At 43.0% G+C, this 26,753-nt stretch overlaps 1 protein-coding gene across 4 annotated transcripts in view; it reads left to right on the top strand.

Annotated features, from left to right (window-relative positions):
• The window catches only part of nlgn4xa (neuroligin 4 X-linked a), an 85,296-nt gene that overhangs the window by 51,604 nt on the left and 6,939 nt on the right, over positions 1-26,753 (top strand). For all 4 annotated transcript variants that reach the window (XM_041966022.1, XM_041966021.1, XM_041966020.1 and 1 more), the window contains 2 exons: positions 20,742-20,927; positions 23,207-23,996. In XM_041966022.1, the coding sequence (XP_041821956.1) occupies positions 20,742-20,927; positions 23,207-23,996 (976 nt within the window). The remainder of the gene's footprint in view (positions 1-20,741; positions 20,928-23,206; positions 23,997-26,753) is intronic.

Raw genomic sequence — 26,753 nt, 5'->3', positions numbered from 1 at the left:
ATTTATTAGATTGCACTACCATAATTAAGGCAGCATCTGTAAATTATCATACATTTAGACCATGGCACTTTTTATTCGTCGATTCTGATCAAAATCAGTGTTTATTTCTTGACAGACAACTGCCATTGGCTACAGGGGAATCCCAAGCTCAATAACGAATTGGCAGCTGATTTAAGTGGCAACTTGACGTATGGCTGGAGAATGACATGTCCCCAGCAAAAGGCCGGGAAAAGTAAAGAACAATGCTGGACCGACAGGAGAAGCGATATTTAGACACAAGAGACTTGAGGACACAGAGATGGACCAGATTGAAGTGGATAGCACAGCATGAGCGATCGACCTGCTAAAAGTCTTCTTAGTGGAGACAAATCTGGAGACAGATGTTTTAATGTATGACGCTGAACGCAGAAATCAGCTGCTGCGGGACTTTTATCCATCAGTACAAAATAATAGAAACCAAACTCTGTCTCCAGCTACGTCTCTCTCAGGTCTGGGATGTCCCGTCAGTTCTCCACATTTGACATGATTTCTCTGAATAATTGTAAAGAAATAAGTTTTCCTGCCTGCCGGCCTGCGCACAGTGAGAGGCGGTTGCTAGGCAACGTACATGTTTACTTTCAGAGTAGGCTCATTTTAAATCAATAAAATATGTTTAATCACTATTTTATGTGACATTGTTAAATGCTTTAGTAGTAAGCCCTGTTCTTGGAGTGTTTGTTTTCGACCTGACGTTTCCTCAGAGCTCTAACCGGCTTTACTTTATCATTGTGAAGCTATTTTAGCTCTGGGTAGGTGGAGATAGCGTCACCTGACAGTCTTTATTTTCCAGATGATTTCCATGGATATGCATCTTCTGCTCTCCCAGCATGATTAGCTTTTTTTAAAGCATAGAATCTACACCACATACCTTGCTCATGAAGAAATCTGTAATTTTACACTTTCTTCCCAGGCTTTTCTCCTTTTTTATGTGCTCCCTCTCAGCTCTGTGCTCCGTGTTTTTTTTTTTTTTTATTTGTTGTAGCATTTTAACACTAGCGTGACACTCCAGGCCAATCAGCTTGCCAGCCGCTCCCGAAGGCCAGTTCGGGTCACAGGATATGAAGACATTTTAGCCATTTGGGTGCTTCCAACTTTGTGGCAACAGTTCGGCGAAGGCCCTGTGCCCCTCTGCACAAAGCTCCCAGTCTAGTTAGATGAGTTAAGTACAGAGGAACTCAACTGGCCGGCACAGATCCATAAACTCAACCCCATTGGTCACCTTTGGGAGGAATTACAATGTTGACTACAAGCCAGGCCTTCTCGTTCAACATCAGTGCCTGACCTCACAAATGCTCTTTTGGCTGAATGACCACGAATTCCCACAGGCAGACTCTGAAATCTCGTGGAAGGCCTTCCCAGAAGAGTGGGAACTCCATATTAAAGCCCATGATTTTACAACAGGGTATCCAACAAGCTCACATATGCTTATAGTGGTCAAGTGTCCACTGACTTTTACATAAAAAATGATCTGGAATACATAATATCACAATCATGAGATGCCAGAACACAGTTACAAGTCATAATGTTTCAAAATGTCTCAAAAGCGACGCGTTTCCAACCACCACATGTATTTTCATCACACTAATCATTAGTGGTACATTCCATGATTTTGTTGTAGCCTTCAACAGTTGCCCCTTTAGTTGGGTAACGTAATTGAATATTTACATTTGGAATAAAAACATACATATTTTCACTAACAGGCATTGCTTTAGGCCATTTTCTTTTTTTTTTTCACTTGTCAGGCCTGATTTAGCCATTCTTCAGTCCAAAGGGATGACACGAGATGAATATCAGAACACCGGCTGCTTATAAAGAGCAGCTAATGAGACATCTCAAGTCAGGCAAAGTCCCACGCTGTATTTACTCACCATACAATACCTCGCGTGCTGCAACGGCGTCTTTCCCCCCGCTTGAATCGCCTGCAGTGTGCGCGGCTGCGTTCGCAGTCCTGCAAGACGTGCAATTGTCTCCCCGTGGACGTCAAATAGATTCTAATTAGCTCGGCAGAATTTAATGAACACACACTGGGGTAGCGCCCCGGCTGAATGGATGTGTAACCAATCGTACTTTTCCACAGTCGAGAGCAACGCAATATCTCTCTGGCACATTTTCACCCCCCCTTTTTTTCCGTTCTGTCGATCGCTTTCACCCTAGCCCTGGAAGCAATCTGCTGAGAGCATCGAGGAGTGAGCAGAAACCTTGTTTATTCCCTGTTCCTCCTGTCCAGCTACATTTCTATTTCCCCTTTAATGCTATTATCCACTTATGCACCATTTCCCCTTAGACTATCTCTTCTTCCCCCATCACCTGGCTGCCCCACCCAACTACACACCTGTCCCCATTTCCCTTTTATGTGCCTAAGTTTATGTTATGAAAGACCACTAAATTGCAGCAGATCTGCCTCAGTAATCTGCATTTGGGGTCCCCTGCTACCTTAAACCCACCACCCATGGCAGTTTTTTTCAATAATGTGTCTGTAAATGTTTGGTTTCTCTTATGTTTTTCTTTCTTGCTATTGATTTTCACATTGATTTACCGCAATCAAACCCATTTTCAGCTCTTGAAGTTAATCAAATGTCACACCGTAGTGCACATAGAAACAATTTCACCACCCGCGCTGCCGCATGTCCTCGGTGACCCGATTGTAATCACATATAGATGCATCAAAGCCACATCTAGACGCTCCTGAAAGATAGTTAAGCTCTCCTCTGGAGATGCTCAGATATTTGGTCACATCGAAAACAAAAAGGCTCGCTGCTGTGCTCCACGGATGTGGATTATATTTACAACTGCGATTAAAATGCAGCTGTGGTACACATCAAGAAATCAGACTTCTCTTTGCCTGTGTTTGAAGGAACACGTTGACATTTTGGGAAATACACTTGTTTGCAGTCTTACTCGGAGTCGGATGAAGAGATCGATACCAATTCCATCTCTGAGAGTCCAGTGAAGAGGTCTATATCCATGATGTGTTAGCCTAGCTCACCTTAGCATAAAGACAGGTGGAAACAGGTGGGAGCTGATTTCGCATCTTCAAAAATGAAACAATTTTAATTCCAACAATTCCACTGAAGTTGTACGTTGTTTATTTATAGAATGTCACAAAGCATCTTCATTTGCACATTTCCTGCAGCATGCCTCTGAGGCAAATTTACATGCCAGATGCATTAGCACTAAACCTGAGTATGATTTTGAGGTATTTGTTCTTGAGTGTTTCCATCTTTAGAGTTGTGGGAAAAATGAACCCAGCCACACACATGATCCCCCAACTCGTTTTGACCAGGGTGCCCCTCCATTTAAATGGTTTATTCTTTAAATGTAGCACATAAAGGTCATCTTAGTTAGGAGTAACTACTTCATTGTTGACTTCAGCGTGAGCTTCAATACTGTAAATTCATAATGGGGTTGTGGGTGTTAAACTGGCAGGGACTGTCTAATGGAAATTGAATTGGATTATGGGTAATGTAGGAATGAGTTTTTTGCAGGTTGATCCATGCTAGGGCCTAAAATAAATGATGTCTTTACAACTGTTGACCATTCTTCATAAAGCTTTCTCTCACAAGTCCAGGCACTTTATGGGTGTACAACATTAAATCACTGGAGTACATCTTTAAAAAGAAAATAAGATTATGATTTCAGGTCTTAAAAGTAGATTTTAACATGCACTGACACACGATAAATGCAAGACACTGCCTTTGGGATCAGACAAATTTATATTCTATTGTGCTTTTATGGTGGATTTTTACCAAACTAACATGTAATTATTGTATTTACCACAAAGTTATGTGGCCTCAGTGGTTCCTGAGGCCCAGGAGCCCCTGGGGATCTAGGGCCCCCTGATGGATCTGCTATCTGGGGCCCTGCAGCTGGTAATCCAGCCTTGTTCATATTATGTTATGTTAGCCAGAGAGGTGTCACATGAAGTGAGATTAATGGGTTAGTGAGGTACCAGAGTTTTCAATGCCACGAACATGGGTCTCTTTTAACGTGGCTAGATCGTCATGGTAACTTATGCTGCACACCAAACCTGCTTTTTTGCCACAAGTACCTACATGCATTTGGTTGGTGGTGCAGGATTGCTTCAGGTAACATTAATACTGAAAATGTAACATTTTTATTTACATTTTATCATCCATGCACTAAAAGAACGAATGAAGCCACAGCATCTAGAGACCGCTTTAGATTATGTTTTTTATGCTTGGTCCTTATTTGCTGCCACACTGCTGGTATTGCAGCTAATAGAACACCGATTAGAAAATAGATTTTGTTGGTATTTTCTTCAGCCTGGTAAAAAAAACCCTGGGTAGGCAAAGAAAGTTGATACCCGCTGCTGTGATAGCTGGGGTGTCAGGCTCTGTCGAGGCAGCTCATGCAAAGAAAGCCTGGCTATGTTACACTTCCTTTGTAGTGTACCCCCCTGCTTGCACAGACAACCTATACAGATATTTTCCCGCTGAGAACGAGCTGTGTAGTTCTCAGTCACTTTGAGATTTTATGTAAGATTTATACGTACAAAACACTGCATCTACCACTGGATGTGAGTGGTGATCAGCTAAATCTAATCTGGATTTGAGATAGCTGTTAGTACCTGATATAAAGGCAGCCCTTACACCCAGACTGCAATATCGTCACACAGCCAATGCACAGACACAGAGCACACACATAGATTTATGCGTCTGTGCCCAAAGCTGGCTCGTCCTAGATCAGCTAATGAACTCGCTGTTGTTTCCTTTGATGCTGTGAAAAAGACATCTTTCATTGTCAAAGTAAACAACGAGGGTAAGACTTGTGCCTCGTTGTTGGGAGAGAAGTCGCACATCATCAAAGATCTTCTCGCTAAAAATAAGAAAAGCCCCGACAACAAACTTACATTGTTTGCCTGCCTCAAAAACATCCCCAATAATTAAGGTGGGCAACATCCGTGTGTGGCTGGCACTGCGTGTATCACTTACAGAGAGTCAATGCAGGACTATGACTGCTACTTATTGCACAGGGAGCTCGGGTAACACATATTCACCATTAACTAGTTGCTAAATAGCATGAATCTTAGCAGCATATTGGCTCCCTATGAGTCATTATTCTGCATGACCATCTAGAACCACTATCCATGCGAAGCTTGGCAGCAGCATTTTCAACCACCTGTTAGTGGCTCAGGGAGTTGCAGTAATCAAGACGAGAGGAAAGAAACACATGTATAACTATCTCCATCTTGGTACGATGATATAAAAAGCATACCAGCACAGAACACTCACTGCATGAACAGATCATTTGAGAATCTGAGAAGAGCTGTTTCTCTTGAGTGCTTTTTACAGAGACCAGACTGAAACTTGTTGAAAGTGTTGTGCTCTTTTAAGGCAGCAGTGAGCTGCCAAGCAACCACTTTTTCTAAGGCCTTAGCAATAAAGGGTCATTTAGAAATAGGCCTGTATTCTAGGGCAAAGATCCAGATTTGTTTGGCTTTTTTAGAAGTGGTTGAGCAAAAGGTGGGACATGAATAGATGTCAGCAAGGTATTGATTACCAAGAGCATACACGGACCGACAGAAACAATGACATTTATTTGTAAAAATGTCAAGGGGGCTGGATGAGGTTTTCATTGAATTGACCCGGTTTTGGAGAAAAACTCAAAGACATTTGTTGCACTCATCACTGGAATAAACAGGGACAGCAGGTGGTGCAGCAGGAACTGGATTTTGTGGTTACACTGAATCTTTGATTCAAGTCTAGAAATAAAATACTTTCAATACAAAACAATACTGTCATTCATCCATAGGGAGAAATTAATCAGCCTTTAAACTTTATCCAGGATTGAAAGGCTCATTAAATGATTGTACTTGAGAATCAAGATCACTATCTGACATCATAACAGGGCTGCAGAGATACTGCAGGATGTGAGCGTTCACCACGTGATGACAAGGTAGAATATTCAAATTAAAAGACGAGTCAAGTAGAAAACAATTATGATCTGAAATGAAAAGAAAACAGAATCAACAATCAAGCTAAGAATAAAAACGAGGTCCAAAGTTTGCCCTCTGATGTGTTCAGGGCCTGTTACATGTTGAGTGGGATTAAAAGACTCAGTGGTACAACTCTAGATATCTTGAGAAGAGTCAATAAAAAAAGAAAAATCACTGAGTTCACTGAACAAAGGAGCTCTTCGGCCTGGACAGTAAATTAAAATACTGTAAAAGGGATTAGTACGTCCAACTTTAATCATTTGCGATTCAAAAAAAGAGAAATACCCAGCGCTCACCATCTGACAAGAGGAACAGCCTGTAAAAAGAGGTCACCCCGGCCTGAAATCCTAGGTAAGATAAAAAGATAAGAGTGTAATCTTTCAGATGACCAGGATGTGGATGTTCACATTAGTACAGTCAGTGCGAGGGAGCGTTCCAGATTATGTACAAATAAACTCTCAGTTAAAGTGTGTGAGCCTCGGAGAACCCTCCGTCTAACAGTGTCTAAACTGCAAATACATTTTTTCACAGGTGGTAATGAGGATAGGAAAAACATGACACCGGTGTCATCCTCTAAAATTCCCCTCCAATGTGTCTCGTCTGTGGAGACAGGACGTAGCCTAGCCAACCACAGCTAATCTGCAGCTTAACTGAAAAAAAAAAGAGAAGTTGTGGAGGAACGTCTGCGTTTGTCTTTTCCAGTCATTATCATAATGCCACTCTTGGTGTGACTCATTGCACTGCTGTCGCCAAAAATCTGCCACGTGATGCGACCCTCGAACGCACCGGCGCGGGCTGACGCGCTCTGACAGCTGTGGCGTGTTTTGCTTCACCGCCGCGCTGTCAGTCAGGCGAGGTTGCGTTTAACACCAGGCATGCCCCGCGTGGGCTTTGATGCTTCAGCCCAATTACAGGCATCAGTGGCTGACTTCGAAAGTCTTCTTCTTCACCTTCCCTCGTCCCCGTGATTATGATCGCGCCCGGAGCTGGTCCGACCCGGAGACGGCTTCATATCTGACAAACGGGAGGTTTGAACGTGGCTGCGGCTGAGCTGAGCTGACCTTGCTGAGCTTATCCCAAACCATTCCCTTCCCATCATTCCCTTTGATAATTAACATTTAATCTGGGAGCCGCGGGAGAGATTATCTTCTGGACAGAGAACACAATTAAGTACTATTACTGTCATGTTGTCAGCGCGCCCTGCCTCTCTCTATAGGATAGGATTATTAAAGACCTCTGCTTTTTCTTTTCCGCTGTATTAGAATTATAGATGACGTGAACAGATACAGATTATATTCTGGTTTTGCTTTATTTTTATGATTACAGTCATGAGACACTAGAAAAGCAGAGGCTTTGGCAGCTCCATTCACAATTAATTTGCCACTGACTGAGTGTGGACTCGCAGGATGTTCGTTTTGTTTTCGTACTCCACGCTAATCTCAATCATCCGGATCTTGCGGCTAATTTCATAATGCTAGTGGAAATGACTCTCAGGACAGGCTGTTTACACTTCATGTGTCTCGGTCGGATTGGATTGAATTACGGACGCAACCAAGAAGCGTCAGAGATGGATGGAGTGTTGAAAAGATGTTTAGGGATCCTTGTCTTAAAATGCATAAAAGAGGAACTATGTCAGTAAGCAGCCATGTGGAAGTAGCCTGTGTGTGTCGGCTCTGTCCAGTGTAATAATGACGTGACGCTGAAATTAGTTTGCACGCGATTTCCTGGTTTCACGGTGCTCATTTTTGTGATTACAAGCGCGAGGCTGATCAGTGCAACCGCTGAGTGATCTGTGTGGGTGAGAGAGCGGCATTGTTTGACCGGACTGGAATTCAATCCATCGGTTTGGTTTGATTAGTATCAGATAGCTCTGCCGTCCGATCACAGTGCATGATGTGGCGAAGAGTAGATTGGAAGATTTGCATTGCCGCAAATGGACACAAATAGCAGGCGGATGCACTGATTCAACTTTTCCCCTCCTGATGCTGATTAAGATAATTCAATTAGGGCTATTTGCTGATACTGATCCTCAATCCAACACCCAGATTCAAAATCTTTATTGCTCACTGTGTGAAACCCATTCGGATCACTTCTATGTAACATGAAGCCAAGAAGTGCTGTGGCACTAAAGACCGGCCCCATTAGCACTGTGAATACACTTACATCACACACACCCATATGTCTCTGTTGGCCAGATCACAAATCTGCGCATCTGCATCCTCCTGGCGGACCTGGGCTGCATACAAATCAGGTCTGGCTCTACCTTTGTCCGGAGGGTGATGGTAAAGCTGACTGGTGACTGACGTGGATGACTAGAAAAGGTTTTGCACCAAAACCACCTGTGAGGAGTGTTGGATTGCAAACCACAGTTTATGATATCCGACCCATGCAAAACATACAAAATGGCTAAGTGTAAATGGAAAGTGATTTGAGATGTGGCTAAGGGGCAGGTATATATCAGTAATACACCAATTTAGCATTTTTTGTCCTTCTAGCAGTCAATACTGATTTCCAATCCCACAGCAGGGTTCTGCTTGGGTTATTAAGGTCAGCATCAGCACGATACCATTGGTGCATTCCTAAGACACGCCTGTCGCAGTGTAAAGAAAAGTGGATTAAATTACATTTTTATATGAGAGTTGAAATGACTTGAAAGAGTAAATGAACTTCATGCAGAGAAAGTGCTGATCAAACATTTCTTTCACTGACCACAACTGCTGTATTTTATGTTGTAAAAAAAACAAATCATGACATCAAGAACGCAACAAAGCCCACATCTCGGCCTTGAAACTGTGAGTTCAAAAGAGGAGGTAAAATCAGACATCTCTCCATTTCCAGCTTGAGAGATGTAATGAAATTAAACACACGCACTGAGTCATGCTGCGAACATTTCGTGCTCAAAGCTCGAGCGCTTGGCATTCTGCCGGGGCGCCGTCCGTCCGCCGAGCCGCGGTGCCATTTCGCTCCCTGTCGTTTTTGTCGCTCGCGCTTCTCTGTCGTCATCTGACGCCGCTACTTTTTAACATTGAACCGTGCACAATAACACGCTGTGGCATTTAGATAACGCTCTGATGGTATTTTCAGGACGGAGGGAAAAAATGCTTTTTAAATTTCAGCTCAGATGTTTTGGGCAGATTGCGCCGGTGGCTGTGCTTGCATTTGGCTCTGCAAACACATTCCTGTTGTCAGGTGAAAATCTCTTGTGTCTCCAAAATGCCAACATTTTATCGACTTGTTCAGTTTGACCACATGGATTTTGGACTTTTTCCAGCAGGGTTCGCAGGTTTGGAGCTCTGTCTGTACACTGATGCTGTCAATGTTTCGTTTGGCTGTTAGTATAAAACACACAATTGATGCTTTACCATTTTGTACTAAACACAATGGATTTCTGCCTCACTGCCAGTCTGTTTGGTACTTTTTCCCCATCCGTTGCACCAAAAGATGCAAGTATTGCACATTTGCCCACTGTGAGCAGCCCCTCCATTTACACTGTGTGGCACATTGTCAGAACATGTCCATCTATACCACACTCAAAAATATGAGACTCAATAACAAATACTCCAAAAGCATAATAAAAGTAAAGTTTAGGATTTTTTTCTTACACTATACAAAGAGTGAAGAAACGGATGATGATGTCATGTCAGTAAATCCTGCTTGGCTCCTGTTGTTCCAGTCCTGTCATCCATCAATTACTTTTATGTAGTACTAATTCGTTTTCCCAATTACGTGAGAGTACAAAGCATAATTCTGCCAGAATTACGTGCTGTATGTTCACAGACGTTGTTTTTTAAATTAAGCTCTACATTCATACACCCTGTTGTAGTTGTCAGCTGGTGGTCAGGATGCATAGAGCGCAAGCCTCTGACACCTGAGTCCTGTGCGTGGTCAGGTGTCGACTACCACAGAAGAAACCACACACATGCATATTGACTGTAAAGTTGACAGAACATAGACTAAACCAGGAAGTTTGTTTTTGTTGTGGTGTGCTTTTATTTTGGTGAACCCTACTGACCACTCTCTTTTACACGTGAGGGTGCAGCCACAGGACTCCAGCAGCTGTTAATTACCTTGTTGAGGCTGAGTGGAGCAATCAGAGAAGAGAGAGAGAGAGGGGGGGGGGGGTTGCCACATCTATCACAACTATCATGCATTTTCTTTCACCTGTATTGTGCATTGTGTGTAGATGTAATGCTAAATGAAAAGAGATGTTTTACAGGCAGTGAAGGGGGGGGTGTCTTGCTGCTTTCACTGGGTGATGGTGTGGGTGGAGACTGCAGGGAAGGTCAGGTGAGAAATCAGTGGAAGCTGGGCTGCTGCAATCTGTGCACCTGTGAGGGTTCTTTATTAACAAGGAGCTGCTGCTGTTCACGAGGGACAAGTGGGGATTTTGTGTACTCTGTGCTTGGACTGAGAAACTGAGAGCTCCTGAAAAAATCTGTCTGATGCTTCTCAAATTACACACCACGCTGGGTTACTTCCTGTTTGTGGAGGTTTGTGGTGTCGCTCATTGGACCTCCTGCGTCAGTGCTGTTCAAACCTTGTGGCTGTGACCACTGTGCTTTGTCATAAATGACCTACATTACGCTCCTAGCCCCTGTCAAGGCAGCATTATACAAATAGGAGCTGGGGGGGGGGGGATTAATGCCTTCCCATCAGAGGAGAGGGAGCACTGCTGATGACGAAGGGTTTCCTCTGCGCTTAGTGAGAGATCGCAGGATCACTGACAGCACAGCAAAACCCTTATCTGAAAAAATAAAAACAAAAAGAACGGTTCTCTAAAATATAACAGCTGTTGCAATAGCTTTTCAAATCTTTTTGCTCATAAATGCACCAGGCTAAATAATCATTTGTGACCTTCGCATATTATTAAAATACAACGTGTCACCATAGTGAGTCAATATTACTGGATATCAGCATGAACACTTCTCTGACTTTACAGCACTTCCCATTAGTCTAATGCACGAATGTAGGATCGATGATGTCACAAAAATGGCAGCCTCCATGTCTCTCTGATTAAATCTTTAATAATTAAATCTTTATTTGGTCTCATTGTTTTCGGCAAGTTTTTACCAATGTTTTTAGTGACTTACATTTTGCTACACGCATCACGTCCATCTATGCACCGACAGTTTGTGATCACCCTTATACCGCTGTTTTTGACCTGAGCCCTCCCTGCCAGCAGCAGTTTCTCGCCCTACCTGGCTGTTAACTTACGGTCTTGCGCGTTTAGCTTCTGTAGCGGCCTCCTTTTTCCTTTCTGTTCCCCCGCCACCTCGTCTATTTACCACGACCCCACACGCCTCTCTTTCTTGGTTGTGTCAGCTGTGCCGGGCATTGCTGATGGGATTGCCGAGCTGGAACAGAGGATCTCCTCGCTCTGCCGGATCCAGGAAGCTGAGACGCGCGTGGGCGCCGTCATCTCAGCACAAACCAGCACAACCTGTGCCTGTGAGCCGGATGCCCCCTCCTCTAGTCATTGCCCCTGACAAACCCTAGGTCAAGCTCGGGGCTAGACCTAAACTTAGCTCGACATCCCGAGTCCTGGTCCCTGGTCAGGGGTACTTTACACCAGTGTCACGAGGGACTCACGTCCCCCTCTCTGTCGACTTTTCCATCCATTCCGTCATCATTGTATGAAAAGTAAATGGAGAAAAACACATTGTTCAGATAATTTCATCCAGAAATCGAACAACCAAGATTTTATTCTGTCAGAGGTGCTTGCACACATATTTTCTGATAAGACTATAAAGGGAGTTCATCTTCTGACACCTTGGCAGCTAAATTAAGCCATTAATTAATTGTACTGTCTGATAAATAAGAGCAGGGATAAATAACCAATGCATAATGACGACTTGCTGATTTCATTTGCATATTTGTGGTGCTCACCTCCAGGGGCGGTTCTAGTGGCACATTCTAGCCTAATTGATCAAACTTGATCTGTTTTTTTCACATTAAAAGTTGCATTTTTCTGAACATTTCAATCAGTCATCAACGTGAAACTGAAGAGAAAAGTGAATGTATAAAGCGCTGCATGCATAAAAGGTGTTTTTATTGATTTTGGAGCAGTATGTGTGACACAAATCACAAGAAACCCCTGTTCTATGTGCATTGGTGTACATACCACCTAATATTAACAGTGACTTATTTCAATGTCCACCCCCTTCCAACCCCACTCCCTTGTCTGACCTATAAACTCATCCACATTGATGCATTTCTCCAACACACTTTCACTTTTCTCTGTATTATTGTATTTTTGCCTTCTATTTTTTTTTATTTTTCAATCATGCATACTTGGATTTAGGCAGATTCTAACCAATCCACTTCAACTGTAAAGCACTTTGGATCAACTCCTGTTGTTTTAAGTGTGGTATATAAACAAACTGGCATGACTTCACTATATAAACATCATGAAATATGTCCCAATATGTGTTGGATGTTTCTGATTAGGAAGAAAAAACACCTGGTAGCATTAGCATGATCACATGTTGTATAACCATCACTGGTTGAATGACTGGTAATCCTTTGCACAGTGCAGAATTGTGACAGCACTGACTGTTTAGCCATATCAAGCAAACAAAACTGGAGAAAATTTGAAAACATTATAGACAACACAAAGATGTGCATCAATTTGTAGTATTCTATATCACCAGATAGACCACTTTGGACCTCACCTTCCACTTCTGTGTCAGCTTATCTTCCCATGCTCCTTATTTCTGATGTTGCTGTCAGCTGGGACTGCCACATCTATCACAACTACTCTCTTCTTTTCTCTGGTTAGCCAGCAGCTGCTTGTCAGTCTGGAGCTTGATTTGTTGATGTCAGCCACTTCATCTATCTGCTTATGATGTATCCCATGGAGGGGCTTGGTCTCCCATTAAATATTCTCATCCTGCTCATCACCCTCTGTCTTCTGCTGCCTGAGGCGCTCTCTCTCAGTTCATCCCAAGGAACCATATTCCTGATAGATTAATGGATTCTCCTTGTTTTATCCTGGCCTGTGGCTTTGACACTGACTAATCCCTGCCCAATCTGTTTTTGTTGCTTGTAGAGTTTCAGGGTGCTGGACTTTGGGTGGAACCATCTGTGCATTGTGCAGAGTTTTTGTGTCTTGTGGCCTCCTGTGGCCTGCTTAAAATTGCTATCAGATGACTGGAAGGGCGTACATGTTCCTACCATTGAGCTGGCTTCTTAGCATCTGTCTTACCCTGCTGAGTACTTGGCTGTGGCTGACCTCCTTACATCCTCATCATGGCTGCTACTGGCCTGTGGGACACCTGCTATCCTGCCTTCTGGTTACTTCACCCCTTCAGTCCTCATCACCATCACTCTCTTTGCCAACAAGCAGCCACACTTATCCAGTCCTGATGCCCTCGCTGTAGATCGTGGTGAGGTGAATCGGTAAATCAATGTCTCGTTCACACCTGGCATCCAGCTTGATGGCATCTATGTACAGGAGGAGGCTGATGGTCAGCCCACTTCTGGATCTGAATTCATAGCCACTCCGTGCAATGATCTGGCTGAGGGGGTTCAGGGCTCTGCAGAATAGCAGTGGGGACAGTATGGTACATGCCAAACTTCATGGAGACCTATGTGATGGACTTATTTTCTACATTGAGTTCTTGATTAAGGTTATCAATGCAGGGTAGGGTTGTAAATGCCAAGCAGTATAGCATCCACATGTGGGGCATTGAGGCATAGCATGTCACTGCTCTATTGACCAGTAGCTGGTGCTTTGAACATCTGGTGCTGTTTCCAATGCCCTTCTGGGCTTTTACTCATGTATTGACTCGTGTGTCTACTCAAGTTAGCTGCTATGACGCCTGAGAGGAGCTTCCATGCTGTTGAGTGGCAGATTATCGGCTGGTAGTTTGAAGGCGTGAATTTGACGTTGTCCTTCACGATCACGATTGATTTGCCACGTGTTAGCCACTCTGGGGTTGGTGCCTGTTGTTGGCAGCTCACTCTTTTGTGCTACCATAGAGAGCTGTTATCTTCTCCAGCCTGTAGGAGTGGATCATGTCCTGGTGCTGCCCAGCTGTTAATGCCTTTATGATGTTGCCTGGTTCTTGTTCTGGAAGGCTGCTGTTGTCTGCTCTTAGATCAGGCATGTCCAAACTATTCCATAAAGGGCCATGTGGCTGCAGGTTTTCGTTCCAACCAAGGAGGAGCACACCAGGCCAACCAATCAACATCAAGGGATCCCTTAGTTATCAGCTGAAAAGGTAGATCAGCTGATTAAATGACTCCAGCCTGGTGCGCTCCTCCTTGGTTGGAACGAAAACCTGCAGCCACACGGCCCTTTATGGAATAGTTTGGACATGGCTGTCTTAGATCTAGCAGCCACTTGGCATTGGTGTTGCCTCTTTCTTCCATTATGCCCTTCCAGTATTGTTCAGTCTCAGTTCTGGGTGGGTCTGTCCCTTGCAGCTGGGAGTACACCCAAGATGGATCTTTGGAGAAACGGCCACATAAATTACACTTAGTTTCAGTTATATTTTGTTGTGTAATTGTGTTTGGAACCAGTTATTGTGTAGAATTTATAGCAAGCAGTTGCTGATTTCTGGAAGAATTAAAATCTTGTCCACATTTACCAAATTTCATGCTTGCCTGTAATTTACAGCAACCATGTTTTTTTTGTATGGTTAGTTGACCTGCTGTGCACTGACTCTAAGATTCCCTTAGTATGAATAGTATCGAACTGAATCCTTTTCAGAAGCTTTCCAAAGAGCCAAACATTTGTCCCTTCTTGTGAAATCACTGGGAAAGTGTGGGACCCTTCAAATGAAGTGTGTAATCTTTTCAGTTGGTGCCCAAAAGTCATCATTCCTCACTGCTTCCCAAGGAGAACCCGAGTACTCCCATTATATTACACTAAACAAGCACTTATCTGTGGCTGCCAAGTGAAACTGAAAATTGACACCATTTGTTTGAATTTTGTGTTAGAAATACAGTTGAAAGGAGAGACAGCAGTTTCTTCATAAAATTTACCCTGCAGAGTAAATGTGTACCATTAGAGTGTTTTTCCTTTCCAGTATTGACAGCTCTCCTCTGGCTCTTAATTCACTAGTGACTCTCTGATAGACACAGCAGGAGCAAAATGTCGACTGGATTTCCAGGCAGCCTAACTTTAAGCAATATTTCATTCTTTTCCCTCCTTACATTAAGAACACGTCAGTCTTTTTAAATCATGAACTTGTCATTGGAATGAATGGCCAATGCCAGCATGAGCCACACTGAAATATGATTGCACAAAGTATTTTCGCAATCTTATTCAATCTTGTTTCTACATGAAGAGAAACAGATAAAATAATACGTGTGGAGATCTTCCCACAGTTCTTTTATTCTGTCAGAGGAAATTCCACTTTCAAGTAAATTTACCTAATAATACTAAAATACAAAGAAAAATAATGGTGCACGGTTCTGGGGTCCCGTACAGGCTTGAGCTCCTCTGTGGCCATTATATAGGTCACACTAAAAGAAGACCAGAGGGACGGGGTATCAGTGAACTGCTATCCAGCCAGGCAAGGGAATGACTCCACTTTCAGAGTTATAATAATGACACAATAATGGTAATAAACTTTATTTGTGCAGCACCCTTCATAGAAGAAATACATCTCAAAATGCTTTACAACAGAAATTGCATGCACCAAGTGCTTCACATAAAAAAGACATACATTGAACATAAAAACAGGGATAGAAAATGAATGTAAAATAAAATGGAGAATAACACCCACTTGATGATAATTGTAAAAATTAGATAGATAATGGATTGAAAGATAAGCTTTTAGCTTTCTTTTAAAAATGAATCTCTGATATCTATAGGTAGTGTGTTCCAGAGCTTTAGGGTGTAATTGGCAAAGGCTGCATCCCTGATTTACCAACGTGCTCTCTGAAGGCTCTCAGGGTTTTTTTGTGAGAGGCCAGTAAATAGTGCATTACAGTAATCGAGTCGGTTTGAAATGAAGGCATGAAACAGTTTTTCAGCATCTTTTGGATTTATAAACATTAGCTTCAGGTGTTTCTAAGGTGGAAAAATGAAGTTTTCATCACCTTGCTGATGTGGGACTTGAAGCTTTGATCTGAATCTAGGAAAACAGCAAGATTTTTAACCTCAGATTTAATCCAAGGAGTTATTTTCCCCAGAATTTATTGCCAAAAGACAGTTAGGAATGGAGTCTATAGCTGCAGCATCATTTGGTTCAGCACAGATGTACAGTTGTGTGTCATCTGCTATGAAAAAGGACATAGTGGCAGCATATATAGTGACAATAGTAATGGGCCAAGGTAGCTCCCTTGTGCAACCCTAAAAGAGACCGATGCAAAATGTTTTCCCTTTGATGTATGTCTTAAACCTGGGACACACAATCAGTGTAAAGGCCCTGAGTTTGGATACCACAGGTGGTGTATAGAGGCAGGAGAAGCATAGTAGATATACATACAACCACAAAGCCCCAAGTCACCCAGGCACAAACGAAAAAAATGACCTCTCCACTTTCTTATTGCACATATTCCTTGAAGGTGTGGTTCATCAATCACAGTTAGATGATGATGTCTGCTGTTTTAAGATGTATCAGATTATTTTGTTTTATCAAGTTACGTTATGTTGTGTTTTTCATCACCTTTTGTCTGCTTGCAAGTACCTTGAGCTGAAGCTGAGAAATACTATGGGCTGTATGTCATCATGTTGTCATCTGATGCTTTTCTTTTCTGAGTGGTCTAATATAGGTATGCTTATACTGAGTTTAGCTCAATGCTACTTCAGCTTATTGGCTAGGGTCATTGTGCATCTAGACACCATGAGGAAGGCCAGTGTGTAGAATATTTATTTTTAGCAGTTATGCTGGATAGGACAGAGAGCCGGTGGATGGTGTTGAGCCAATAGACCCAGTTATGATTTGCATGGTTATGTTAACTTGGGCATCCGCATTGTATGTATGGGATGACCTGGACCAGACAGGGACGTGGTAACAGGTTGTTTCTGGACTTCACCTTTGCTGCCATTCCTTTCAGATGTTTGGCTCGGCTTGGTTTAAAGCATCAGATCCATGCACTTTTATTCTGTCCATGGTGAACTCCTAACCTCTGGTTAGTTAGCAGTTTTGGTTGTTGCTCTTGCCCAGGTAGGGAGTGCTGTTCCTTATTTAAGATTGCTCTCAAAGCCATTTTAATGTAGGTGGTTAGGGCCAGTACTGGTTCCCCTGTGCTGCCGAAGGAACGTGGAGTACCTTACCAGGTTTTGGTATGGCATGGATTGAGTTTTTTTGTTCAATCGTGGTGTAGAATTTGGTCAGCCATATTAGAACTTGGGGGGGCAGTAGTCCTTGATCTATCAAGCTAAGTGGAATGTTCTTTGTTTGTGGGCATGTATGAATGCAAGGTCAATTCAAAACGCCCAGTCCGAAGTGCCTTATCATCACTGTCTGCTACTGGGTATCCCTAAAATAGATGGCAGGGTGAGGTAGAGTGGGTAGGATTGGTGATCCCATTTAGCACTAGGGGGCTTGTATACAATAGCAATGTGGAAACAGCCAATGATAATGGTTTCAAAGTAATTGGTTGTTGTCAAGTGGTTTGCTTTGGCATGGTTAGTTCGCCAGGCCGGCCAGAGTACTGACCAAGGGTGAGATGTGACGTTGATCCATCGCCCTCCAGCTTCACGGACTGACTTGATGAGGAGACGTTAGCTTCACAGACTGACAGGACAAGTTAGTTGATGCCCCCAAATCCTAGAAGACCAGATTCAGAAGTAATTTATGTTGAGGTCGTAATCTTAAAGCAGCAATATTATGTGTTTGAAAATTTTACCAGGAGACCTGTTGTCTGTCTTTTACACTCAATAGCTACTGAGCTACCTGTTACAGCAAAAGTTGACTTAATTTCTCAGGATCGTATTTGAAGAATTAGACTTCCCACTACTAGTATGTATGTATGTGAGCCATGATTATGTTTGACCATCTTAGAAAAGTAATGTTAGAAAATGCAGGTGTGTAAATTGTCATTATAGCTGTTGAAATCAGTGGTTGCACACTTACACTTTCACTCTCCATGGCATCGTTCATTACATCTCAATTTTTACATAAATGTTTCTTATCATTTTACATTTAGAGGTTTTTAGAGGCACCTTTGATTTCTGAGAAGCCTATGTTTATCAGCCATTGTCCATAATATATCTCTAGGCAGTAGGCTTAGTTATGTATGCAGTCTATTTTTGGAACATGGTGCTTTGACTAATCTTCACACATATTGAGGAGCTCCTGGTAGGCATGCTTCGCTCCTCCTCCTCTTCTCCTTCGTGGCGAGGGATGACAGGGGATAGAAACGAGGGGTAGCAGGAGAGAAATGAGAGAGGCCGAGAGGGGAGGAACAGACGGGTGAAGTGGAGAGGGCAGAGCAGTGGCGAGGCCTGTGGCCATCCTACAGGGTGTATGAGGCTGCCAGAGGCCTTGTAATCCTCCCCCACCCCTGCTCTCCTTCGCTCTCCATCATCCCCTCCACCTCACCATGACAAAACGGATCTGCTCTCTATCAAACAGCCACAGGCTACCTCTCCTATTTTTCCTCCTTTCTTACCCAGCGGTCCTCATCTCATTTGTCATTTACACTGCCTCGGTCTTGGTCAGCTTGCAGCGACAGGCCGCCGCTGCCAGGCTTGGCCACCGAGCCCACGGGCCTGGCAAGGACGAGCCACCAGTTCCCCCAGCGACAGCATTTAGAAAGCCACTTAATGGGTTTAGGCACATTTTCTAATTTGTAAATAAGTTTCGGATGTGGATCTCCCTGCCAGACGGGTTTGTCTGGCACTTGACTGGAAGGGATCTCTACTGGCTGACCATTTCTGGAGATGTCATGAGTGAAATCAATTTCAAAGGCTTTTTCATACTTGACTATTTGTGCATTGGCTCTCAACACAGTGCAATTCAATGCGGAATGGTTTACAAATAGGCGGATGTGCTAACTAATTATTATTATTGTGCTGGGTTTTATTGGAGACTGATTCAGAGGACTCTCAATGCAGAAAATAAGATAGTTATGAAAGATTTTTGGCAAGATGATTAAAATCTACCAGCACATACACCTCATTTGCAGGTTTCCTGTCTCTGAGGAGCCTAACATTGTGTCTACACAGGTGGTGTAGCATGAGCAGCACATTAGCAGAGCAGCGGCGTCACTGCTTCATCTGTGTCGACACAGGATGCGTTCAGGTGCAGTATTAAAGCGTAGGTCGTCCACAGTTTGGCAGCGTTTCGACTCCAATACACAATGACCGGAGTCGCTTGTGTAATACTGAAGAAAATAGACGTGAAGCATAAAAATAAACTTTGGAATGCATTTAGCAAAGCGGTACATGGAGGCCTATCTGTTAGGTCAGCTGTGTGTGAGGTGGACGACTGAAATGAATCTTGTGTAGACACGTCTTGCAGGCGTGTTTGCATTGAGCAGGTAATTTTCATACTCACTGCAGTTTGGGCAGTTATTTTCTTATGTTGCCATTATTCCAGCACATGGCAAAAAAAAAAAAAAATGTTATGCCCTTATGCAAATATCAGATTCTGCATGTCTCTATAGTACGAACATTACAACATTAATCATACATAAACTGCATAATGGTTTCAAATGTGATGAGATACTCCAACAATGCTTGATCACTTATCCCCACTATTTGCCAGAGGAACTCCTTCTTCTTTGTTTTTGTGATAAACAATTTAATTGACTATTTAATTTAATTTTACTTTAGTCATTATCTTATTGGCAGGAATTTACAGGTGCCAGTTTATTCTGGTGTCTTGGTGCTCCCTATTCAGAATCCAGTTTCAGTCTGTACAACAGCCTAGATAAAGAGGTATTAGAAAGTACAGCTTGTGAATGATTTAAAAAGGATAAAGTTGTGTTATTTATATTTTTCCCACTGTCAATAAATCCCATGAAAAGAAACCGGCAATGTGTTGACCCTTACCTTACCCTGTCTGCGGATCTCAGCTTTAAGCCCATTGGCACCTTCTGAAGACATTAGTCTTTCAATACAGCTCAAACATGCATAGCTTCATTTCAAAACAGCTGGTTACTGTAGTTTTTATCAGGTGGATTAATCCACATTTTGTGCCATATAGTTAGAATTTGTGGCATTAGGACGGTGTATGTGAGACTGAGACAAAATGAACTACAGTGTGTGTGAGTTCATGGCATTGAAGGAACATGTCACCCAGTGCTACAGTGTGTCTCACTAATGCGCTTTTAAGGTTTTGGACAACAATAGAGCTCTTTGGTACAGAGGAATAAGATCTGTCAGGCCTTGGATACATATGCTATACGTGTTAACATAGCACATGGTGTGCATCTTTTCAAGCAGGCTTTAGCTATTTTCAATTCAGCAATACTTCTAGCAAAAGCTTTTCAGTGGTCAAACTTCAATCAAAAAGCTCAGTAAAAAATGTTGTTTAAAGTCCAAACTCTCATATAATAATGTATTTTACACTGAGAGTCCAACCTGCTGTTTTCATGAAATACTGAAGATTAAACAGATGGATTCTGATGAGAGTCATCAGTTCAACTCACTCAAACAGTGAAGGACACAATTTGGGGCAATTTTAGGCCTCGAGGCAACAAATGAGTGAACTCTGCACTTCACTTCAAAGATAGAAACAACGCTAATATTTTGAACTCTCAGTCTAGATTGAATCAGTGGTAAAAACCTTTCTGAAGTAAAGTTTTGATCTGTTTTCTCTCCTGTTTGTTTTCATCAATCCAGGGTTTCTAAGCACAGGAGACCAGGCAGCCAAGGGCAACTACGGCTTGCTGGATCAAATTCAGGCTCTCAGGTGGATCAAAGAAAACATCCAGGCCTTCAAAGGAGACCCGAAGAGAGTGACCATTTTTGGCTCTGGCGCTGGAGCATCGTGCGTCAGCCTGCTCACCCTCTCGCATTACTCAGAAGGTATGTTTGCATGCTCACAGGCACACGGCACACGCAAAAGGGCCTTTTCGTCGTTTTGTCATTTCTGCATCTGCTCATCATGCTCTGATACCACGCGGGCTTCACGTCACGATGCATCATCGTCACAGTGAGCTCAGTGCGTTGGTTTTGTTTCACATAAGGCAGGTGTGAACAGCAATTTAAACTCTGGTAACAGTAATTATTTCTTCTGAGTTATTAAGTGATTGCAAACGTAAGTCTGGACTTAATCACATATTCAGGCTACGATCAAAAAAATCATGGCCAGGAGGTTTTCATGCTTAGCAGACCAGCAGGGACTAAGAAAGGAAAAGATTTTCTTTCTTTTTTTAAGGAATAACAATACAAAACCACTTATTAGAAGAGAGAAGAAAGATAAAGGAAAGTGACAAGAATGGCAAAGCTAATTCTGGGTAGATTTTGAGACATTTGGGGTAATTATTGACCTCTCTTGTTTAGCTCAAGCACTGGGTGAAAATGTCCTCATGAACACTTCAATCCAGTTGGTCTTGGAAATTATATCATGGATTAAACCTCCTGAACTTCCTTGTAGTTCCACCAGGAAGATATTTCTACTAATGCACAAGAAGTATATTTTGGGCAAATTGCCATGAAATTAATTTGCATATTGATGCTACCCAAGAAGCAACCCTTTCAGGAAAAAAAAAAAAAAACATGATATAATCTAATAGGTAGATTTGCATTATATTTGCTGAGCACAGTCATTTATCGAGGAATAAATCCCTTTCATTTTAATGACCCCATGATATTTCCTCTGGCCCCATCTTCAGGAACTTCACATTTTGAGCCCAATAACCGGTATGGCTCTAAAACTAGCTGAACCATCATTATCATGTTTCTACTGACATGCAGTGTTTGGGTACAGGACATGAAAAAGTCCTGAATTTGTCTTAAATACAGCGAAACCACAAGCAAACAGGGACCAGAAACACAAAAAGGAAACATCATCTTAGTGGCAAGAAGAATGTCCTGAATCAGCTCCGTGGCATCAATTATTTAAACAGCCTTTTTTGTAGCTTTTCATCAGATCACTCATCATATTTGATCACCACATGCAGAGACAACAGTCCGAGTGTGCGTTCATTCACGTGCGTATTCTGCCTCAGTCTAAAAGCATCAGAGGGGAAGGGATGAACAGGATTATCATACTGTACTATTTACATGTATTATTAATGGACATTTTAAACAGGAGAGCCAGGATGTCTTTCTTTTTCTTGGCTCTCTTGAGCTCCTGGTTTTCACAAATGAATAGTTGTGTGAAACTCAAACATACACAACAGGCTTTGTGAAAAATTCACCTTCCCGCAAAGTCAACCTTTTCATCTTGCTGGCAGAAGTGGGTTTACCGTACAGGCAGTCAAAATGAGGGACACTTTGGATTTTCCTACATTGTCTTGTGTTGCAGTTATAAGGCCCATTTCATTTTTCTTCATCTTGTACTTGGGGAATAGAAATTTTACATTTAGATAAAAGTCCTCGTGTCCTGATGGGCAGAACAAATCATGGCTGAGAGAGCTGACAAACGCTGACCTGCCCGGCACTCCTGGCGATGTATAGTACATCACCAAGAAAGGTAATGCTCCTTTAAATCGGAGCCCTGTTGTTGTACAGCCGCAAGACAGCAAACATACCAAGGTCATAAAAAATGCACAGTCACGCTGCTGGTATACTTTTGAAGTCAAAATCTGACGTGAGGTTCAACTGATCCTCCCTACCCGACTTACAGCAGCAGCTTGTGCAGGCTAACCAGGCCTTGTGGGAAATGTCTGCTGTGTGCTCAGGACTTATGCTGCATAAAACTACCATTGATAACATGCTACATGAATACATTATTGCACCTTCTGCCTTTTCCTTAGCCAATTGCCATTAAATGTGTAAAGCTGTATTGTTACCATGATGTCACAGGCAGGTGGTCAAACTCACAAACATCTCAGACAGGGACAATGGCAGTACTGACAACACTTTGCAGGCTCGATTGCTAATTAGATAGTCAGCTGTGGCACATTAAATAGCTTAAAAACTTTGCTGTTCCAGCAGACAAGCACTGTCTGTCGACGGCTTGTAAGCTACAGCACAATTTTGTTTGCATTGTCCCTCTGTTTCCCTGTCAGGGCCTAACTGTCAATCAAACGCAGACATAGGAATGTACTTTCATTTCTGATATTCCCACAAAGACCTTGCTGCCAGCATTTTATTGTGTGTGTATGTTCGTGTCTCGCTAATACCGGCTCCAATCTCAGATCTGTTCCAGAAAGCCATCATCCAGAGTGGCACAGCGCTGTCCAGCTGGGCGGTCAACTACCAGCCGGCCAAGTACACCCGTGCCCTGGCCGAGAAGGTGGGCTGCAACATGCTGGACACCATCGACTTGGTCGAGTGCCTGCAGAACAAGAACTACAAAGAGCTGATCGAGCAGTACATCACACCTGCGAAATACCACATCGCCTTCGGGCCCGTGATCGATGGCGACGTCATCCCGGACGACCCCCAGATTCTCATGGAGCAAGGGGAGTTCCTCAACTATGACATCATGCTGGGGGTGAACCAGGGCGAGGGATTTAAGTTCGTGGACGGCATCGTGGACAGCGAGGACGGGGTGTCTGCCAATGATTTTGACTTTGCTGTGTCCGACTTTGTGGACCATCTCTACGGCTATCCGGAGGGCAAAGACACTCTACGCGAGACCATCAAATTCATGTACACGGACTGGGCGGACAAGGAGAACCCAGAGACACGGCGCAAGACCCTGGTGGCCCTCTTCACTGACCACCAGTGGGTGGCGCCAGCTGTGGCCACGGCTGATCTCCATGCCCAGTACGGCTCCCCGACCTATTTCTACGCTTTCTATCACCACTGTCAGAGTGACATGAAGCCGAGCTGGGCCGACTCGGCCCACGGCGATGAAGTGCCGTACGTGTTTGGGATCCCCATGATTGGCCCCACGGATCTCTTCAACTGCAACTTCTCCAAGAATGACGTGATGCTGAGTGCTGTCGTCATGACCTACTGGACTAACTTTGCGAAAACAGGGTGAGTGCTCCCTTCCTTTGTGCTTTCCTTTTTTTTTGCATGTTATTTCATCGTCCGTATGAGAATCTATTTTGACAGCACATGAGCATCCATAACCCTTTCAATCACTTTTGCATAATCTGGTGACTGTTGTCCATACATGTAAGGTTCAAGGCAGAATTTATCCATCCATTAAATCATGGAAATTACAGTGCTCTCATCCTAATCAACCAATGCTGACGACAGAACTTTGAGGTAATAAATTCAATTCATGGCAATTTACATCCTCTTGAAATATTTTCTGGCTATGCTGTCAGTTTTATTATGGGTAAAAGAGACAGAATACCCGTTAATATGACAGGTTGTCCATGTTTACAGTCCAAACAGGATCTGCTAATGCACCATAAGATTATGATGTGTAGATCAGAATATATAACTATATAATGGAGATTGGCAAAATGTTAATATTTTACTATAAATATAGTTAAAAGGACAGTTGCAAAGCCTGCCTGATTTTAATATTTAAGAAATACATTTAATACAATGTGATTTGACCTCCTGCCTTGATAGTATATGCATTAAGAGGTGCAGCTTCCCTGTACCAATATGGTGGCCGTTCTCTAGGAATTGTTGATGTTGGTATTGGATTTATGGACTCTACAAAGCCAGGGGACATGATTTTTGAGTTTGTAATAGACTAAGTAGAGATGTGATGCTGGACTGGGACAGCCTCCAGGACTGGAGGAGGCCAGTCTGACGCCAGTGAACACAGCACCGAGGTGATTTACCTCAGCTGCGACCGGGACCCTGACTTCTGGGATGACGAAGACGTGGCGGGTTCAGGCGGGTAGAGGGCAAGAGACAGGAGGTGGGAAGTGGGAGAGGAGCAAGAGGTTTCTCCAACCTAATTCTTGTCTCAATTGTGGTCTGATAAACAGTAAATTGAGAACAAATTGTATGTTGCGCTCACACGCAATAGCATTTTGAGTCGTCAGTGTCTGCATGGCCACGATATATATATATATTTTTCTTTCTATGGCCACTCCATCATTCTGTACTGCGCATAATAAGTAATTGATACTCCAAAGATGGATTTGGGGTGGAGTATCAACACAAAGTTTTGTTATGATTAGAGCTAATGATTAACTTATGAGGCAACGAGATCAAGCAGAGGTTAATAAAACAAGTCAAATCCTCCCCTGGTGCCGTGGCGGTGCTGGATTTGATGAGGGGATTTGCTCGCTGTTTATATTTGGATCACATTTTTTTGCTTCGCACACCTTGAGATTAGGCATCAAGGTATTTGCAGCCCAGTCATACTGAAAATTCACTTTAAGGTGAATAAATAAAGTCTTGATCAGCTTCATAGTTCACTCCCCTGCTCTCTGCTTGGCCTCCGTCCAGCTGATGCCTGATCAGCAGGGGATCGGCTGCCTTATGCACATTCTCAGAGGGCTTTTTTCCTCCCGGCTTCTTTTTTCACTGCGCTTCCAATAAAGCGAATTCATCACTGGGAGTGTGGCCGTTTCTCAACGAGTCCCCCGCCCCTTGCAAAGGCTCCCGCTGTGAATCACGGCAGATTGATGTTTTGAAACTTTTCCTGATGTCAGAGCAAAACAATGTGGCAGCCTGGACGTACACACAATATGATCACACGCCGCTGTGATTATGTATGTGCTGGGTATGGCGACCCTTCTGTCTTTTGAGCATGCGGTGGCATGATTTGCAGATAGAGACACAGGTCGGTTTCAAGGACCCATATATTGATAATAGATGGAAATCTCGCTTAAAACTGTTTAATTAAATCAACATTTGTGTATGAATATCAGATGATGAAAATACGCCATACTCACATGGTAGCTGATTAATTGGTGGGAGTTCAAAAGGGATTGTGCTAAACACATCAAGGCCTTAGAAATACCTTGAATCATCAGACCAAGGGGTAAAAATGAACTGCTGGGCGCCTATTAACACCCTGGTCCTCCAGCCTGATTGGCTGAGAGGGAGAGTTCAATGATTAGCGGTAATTAGCTCATATGTCTTTGAAATTTTAATTGTAATTTAGCAATTTTCAAGTTTGCTTTGACTAAATAAACACTGCATCACACGGTGGCACTGTGGTCCAGTCGCTCTCCGAAGGCAAGGCAACTTACTTCTAAGCACCGCAAACATCATGACTTTATTTGAAGAATTTGAGTTATTAAGTCAAAGAGGCAGTTACCCACATTTACCAACCGGTGTGACATCCAGAGGGTCATTCTGGGCTTAGAGTCGACACATTTCTTACAGGCAGCCTGTGTTACAAACTCCGGTCATGGAGTTGGGAAAGGACTGCTGCTTCGATTTTGACCAATCTTTTGGACATTTGTGTCTTGTGATTCCCCCCAACTATATGGAAGTGAAAAAACATTGCAGTCAAAAACCACTTATCATGTAAAAATAATGAATATTTCCCTTTTTTTGTACTATTCTGAGATTCATATGTTTTTATATTGAATGCATTTAGGTTTTTGGATTGCTGGTCAGACAAAATAAGCAATTTGAGGGCGTTGCTGTAGGGTCTAGGAACTTGTGATGGCCATTAGCCATTGTATCTGTGATTTTCAATTACTGACTTCCCCTCCTCTGCTAATGTACTCAATAGAGCCGTCAGTGCAGGCTAAGCTCTGACCTGACTGCTGCCAGCTGGGCACAGAGCGACAAAATCCTTGTCTGCACAGACAGTGTGCCCTATGTAGCCATGTATGCAAAATAAATTGATTAAAAAGTTTAGTTTTT

Source organism: Chelmon rostratus, chromosome 24 (assembly GCF_017976325.1).
Source record: "Chelmon rostratus isolate fCheRos1 chromosome 24, fCheRos1.pri, whole genome shotgun sequence".
Taxonomy (NCBI): domain Eukaryota; kingdom Metazoa; phylum Chordata; class Actinopteri; order Chaetodontiformes; family Chaetodontidae; genus Chelmon; species Chelmon rostratus.
This window is presented reverse-complemented; position numbering and strand designations above follow the sequence as displayed.